Below are 3,416 nucleotides of genomic sequence, written 5' to 3'. Positions count from 1 at the left end.
ACTCTGAACCAGGAAAATAAAAATGATTGGCCAAAAGAAACCTGGAAGAAATGCCCCATGTAAGTGATTTAAACTACCAGGAGAGCAAGACCCTCTCACTGAGTCCACCCGTGTGTCTATCCACATATACTCTACTCTTTTTTTCTTCCTAAGAAACACTTCACTTGTTTCACTACTTTTCCTCTTTGTGGGAATTTTCTTGTGCAAAGCTGAAAAGCCAGTGCCTTGTCACTGACCAAATATTTGATGCTCTCCCCACCACCACCTGATTAATCTCTGGCCAGGAACTGAAACCCTACTTCAAGCTGCTGCAGGCTGAGGCCAGCAGAGATCAGTCCACATGGATCCCTGAACTTTTCTGTGCAGGATTTTGGTGCATTCTTTTCCACAGTCAGCTCCCAGATGCTCTGTGTCCTCCTGAGAGCACCACTACTCCCGCCAATGGTGCAGCCTACCTCACCCTGTCCCTGGGGGCAGCAGGAGCTGGAAAACCTGAACACTCTCCTTGGTCTGTCTTTCAGGGTGAGCAAAATGATGAAATACCTGGGCAGTAAAGTTTTTACATAAAGAATGAATCCAAATAGTCATGTTACAATTCTTCTTAGAATAAGAGGACTTATGAGAACAACAGATTTTGCTTCCTAGGATGTATTGGCTGATGGTTGATAAAGCTGGGGAGATCCCATTCAAGAGTCTGAGGAAGTTTTCCACATCCACCTAACTTCTGGAACCAAGTCCTCACCTAGAGACCAAATTCAACTTTTTAGCAGCAGAATACCATGACAAAACGCACATCTTGCAGACATACAACTGCCAGGTTCAACTCAATGGTCATCCACAAGAAACAGAAGTGAAGGAGCAGTTTTTGAGGAGGCAGTTGGGAGAAGGAAACAGAAACTCCTGCTGCACAAATTGCAAAACAGTGACTGCAGAGTGACTCTACTATTGCGCATAACAAAGAAAACAGACTCTTTTAGGGACTTCTCTGGTCATCCAGCGGTTAAGAATCCACCTGCCAGTGCAGGGGGCACAGGTTCCATCCCTGATCTAGGAAGATTTCACATGCTGCAGGGCAACTGCGCACAGTGCACTGCAGCTACTCAGCCCCCTGTGTCTAGGGCTGGTGCTTTCCAACAAGAGCAGCCACTGTAATGAGAGGCTCCCCCAGCACTGCAAGGAAGAGTAGCCCCTGCTCTCAACTGGCAAAAGCCCCTACATAGCAAGGGAAGATCTAGCACAGCCAATAAATAGATGAATAATAAAGACATTTTTATAAGGTTGAAGTACTGTTTCTGACTGTACGAATGTATGTGAATTCAGGGTGGGGGTCGGATCCTGCCACCAGCTCCCAGTAAGACTGCTGGTCTCTGGCTTTTTTTCTTTTTTCTTGCTTAATCTTGTCTGTCCAGAGCCGAATTCTGCAGAAGTGTCTGTTTCCGCACCGCGGTTCCCCACCCTCCACCCCAAGCTTCCGAAGAAGCGTGCAGATGGCGGGGATAAAACGGGTCTGGAGAGGGTGGGGAACCACGAGTCTGCGGAGCTCCAGCCCTGCAGCCCCTGCGCTGGCTCTCGGCTCCGGCTGGCACTCCTGAGCGCGATGAACCAGGCAGTCGGACCCCGCGCCTCCCGCCCGCGGTCCAGCCCGGGGCTGCTGCTCCTGGGGCTGCTGCTTCTGCCGGCCATCGCCCTGGCCCAAGGTGAGCGCTGATGGAAGCAGGGCGGAGAGAGGTCCAGGGCAGCAGAGAGTCCGGGAAGTCCCAGGAACGGAGTCCGTAATCTCCGGATCCCAGCTAGGATTTCCCGAGCGCTTGCTACGTGTGAAGGCGCGGTGCCACGTGCTGGCCGGTGCGCTCGATCACCTAGCCGGCAACACTCTTTCAGAGGGATGTGGTTTGTGGGTGAGGAAATGAAGGTCCAAGGCAGTGAGAAGATCCCCAAGGTCCCTCTGACTATTCACAGAGTCGTCATTCCCTGCCACCTTGGTCCCGCTCCCAGCGGACTCTGAAGGTGGAGAGTCTGAGGACCTCCAATGCGTGTGCCTGAAGACCACTTCGGGGATTAACCCCAGGCACATCTCCAGCCTGGAAGTGATCGGGGCCGGGCTCCACTGCCCCAGCCCCCAACTGATGTGAGTCCTGGAACTTGTTGCTTTCGTGCCCACCCTCTGCTCTCCCCTTCCCTACCGTCCCTCTAAACCCCGCCGCCTCCCCGCCAGTCTAATTCTAAATTCAAACCCCGAGGACTGAAACGCACCTCTCTTCTTTCTCTGACAGAGCTACGCTGAAGACGGGAAGGAAAATTTGCCTGGACCAGCAGAATCCTCTGTATAAGAAAATAATCAAGAGGCTTTTGAAGAGTTAGTTGCCTAAATCTCTACTTTTGCTATAGAAAATGTTTCTTCTTCTTTTTTAAATTTTCAATCTACTTGTGGAAAACAAATCATCTAATGTTTTTATTGTCCTTGAAACTCTACATAAATAAAAGAAATGAAGTTTTGATAGCATGCCTCAATAGAGCAAAGAAATAACGTTGACATCACAATTTCATATGAAGAAAAATCTCCAGAATTTTAAGCAAAAATATATTTTGAAAGAAGATTTGGTTTAATAAAGACTGATTTTACTTAGTATATGTTGGCTGATACAATTTGCATATTTCCATGATTATATTTCTTAATAACTACTTATTTACCTATTAATGTCACAATTAACTTTGCCAATAAATATTAATTGCAGTTAAACTTTCTGGGCTGCTTTTCTAAAAAAAATTAAATATAGTGGACTCTGCTTTTATCCCCTTAAAATTTATACTGCACTCTAGGATAGAAAATTGATAAAAATGAAACTAGAATTCTCTACTACTTAATGGAAATATATTTCAGAGCATGAAATTAAGATATTTTACTCATTATTGGTCCTTTGATAATGTTGACATTTCACAAAAATGAAATGTTAAAAAACAGTTCTTGGGGTCTTCCCTGGGAGCCCAGTGGGTAAAACTCTGTACGTGTCATCTACATATCTGAGGTTATTGATATTTCTCCCAGCAATCATGATTCCAGCTTGTGCTTCATCCAGTCCAGCATTTCTCATGATGTACTCTGCATATAAGTTAAATAAGCAGGGTGACAATATACAGCCTTGACGTACTCCTTTTCCTATCTGGAACCAGTCTGTTGTTCCAAGTCCAGTTCTAACTGTTGCTTCCTGACCTGCATATAGGTTTCTCAAGAGGCAGGTCAGATGGTCTGGTATTCCCATCTCTTTCAGAATTTCCCACAGTTTATTGTGATCCACACAGTCAAAGGCTTTGGCATAGTCAATAAAGCAGAAATAGATGTTTTTCTGGAACTCTCTTGCTTTTTGATGATCCAGCAGATGTTGGCAATTTGATCTCTGGTTCCTCTGCCTCATGAC

At 46.1% G+C, this 3,416-nt stretch overlaps 1 protein-coding gene across 1 annotated transcript; it reads left to right on the top strand.

Moving 5' to 3' along the window:
• Nucleotides 1-1,478: 1,478 nt before the first annotated feature.
• LOC147370478 (platelet factor 4) lies at nucleotides 1,479-2,740 on the top strand. The gene is made up of 3 exons (XM_086407354.1): nucleotides 1,479-1,697; nucleotides 1,960-2,128; nucleotides 2,274-2,740. The coding sequence occupies exons 1-3, from the start codon at nucleotides 1,598-1,600 to the stop codon at nucleotides 2,359-2,361; spliced, it is 357 nt and encodes a 118-aa protein (XP_086263480.1). The 5' UTR covers nucleotides 1,479-1,597; the 3' UTR covers nucleotides 2,362-2,740.
• Nucleotides 2,741-3,416: the final 676 nt, after the last annotated feature.

Source organism: Bos grunniens, chromosome 6 (genome assembly GCF_055505025.1).
Source record: "Bos grunniens cultivar Pamir isolate PY7600 chromosome 6, Bosgru_T2T1.0, whole genome shotgun sequence".
NCBI classification, from domain to species: Eukaryota; Metazoa; Chordata; class Mammalia; order Artiodactyla; family Bovidae; genus Bos; species Bos grunniens.
Note: the sequence above shows the minus strand (reverse complement) of the source record. Positions and strands in the feature narration are given on the sequence as shown.

What these genes read in the sequence shown, in the direction of transcription:
- LOC147370478 (XM_086407354.1), top strand. Translation starts at nt 1,598, where the DNA reads ATGAACCAGGCAGTCGGACCCCGCGCCTCCCGCCCGCGGTCCAGCCCG. An exon ending in GGCCATCGCCCTGGCCCAAG is followed by an intron (nt 1,698 to 1,959) that starts GTGAGCGCTGAT and finishes GACTATTCACAG; the next exon opens with AGTCGTCATTCCCTGCCACC. An exon ending in TGCCCCAGCCCCCAACTGAT is followed by an intron (nt 2,129 to 2,273) that starts GTGAGTCCTGGA and finishes TTTCTCTGACAG; the next exon opens with AGCTACGCTGAAGACGGGAA.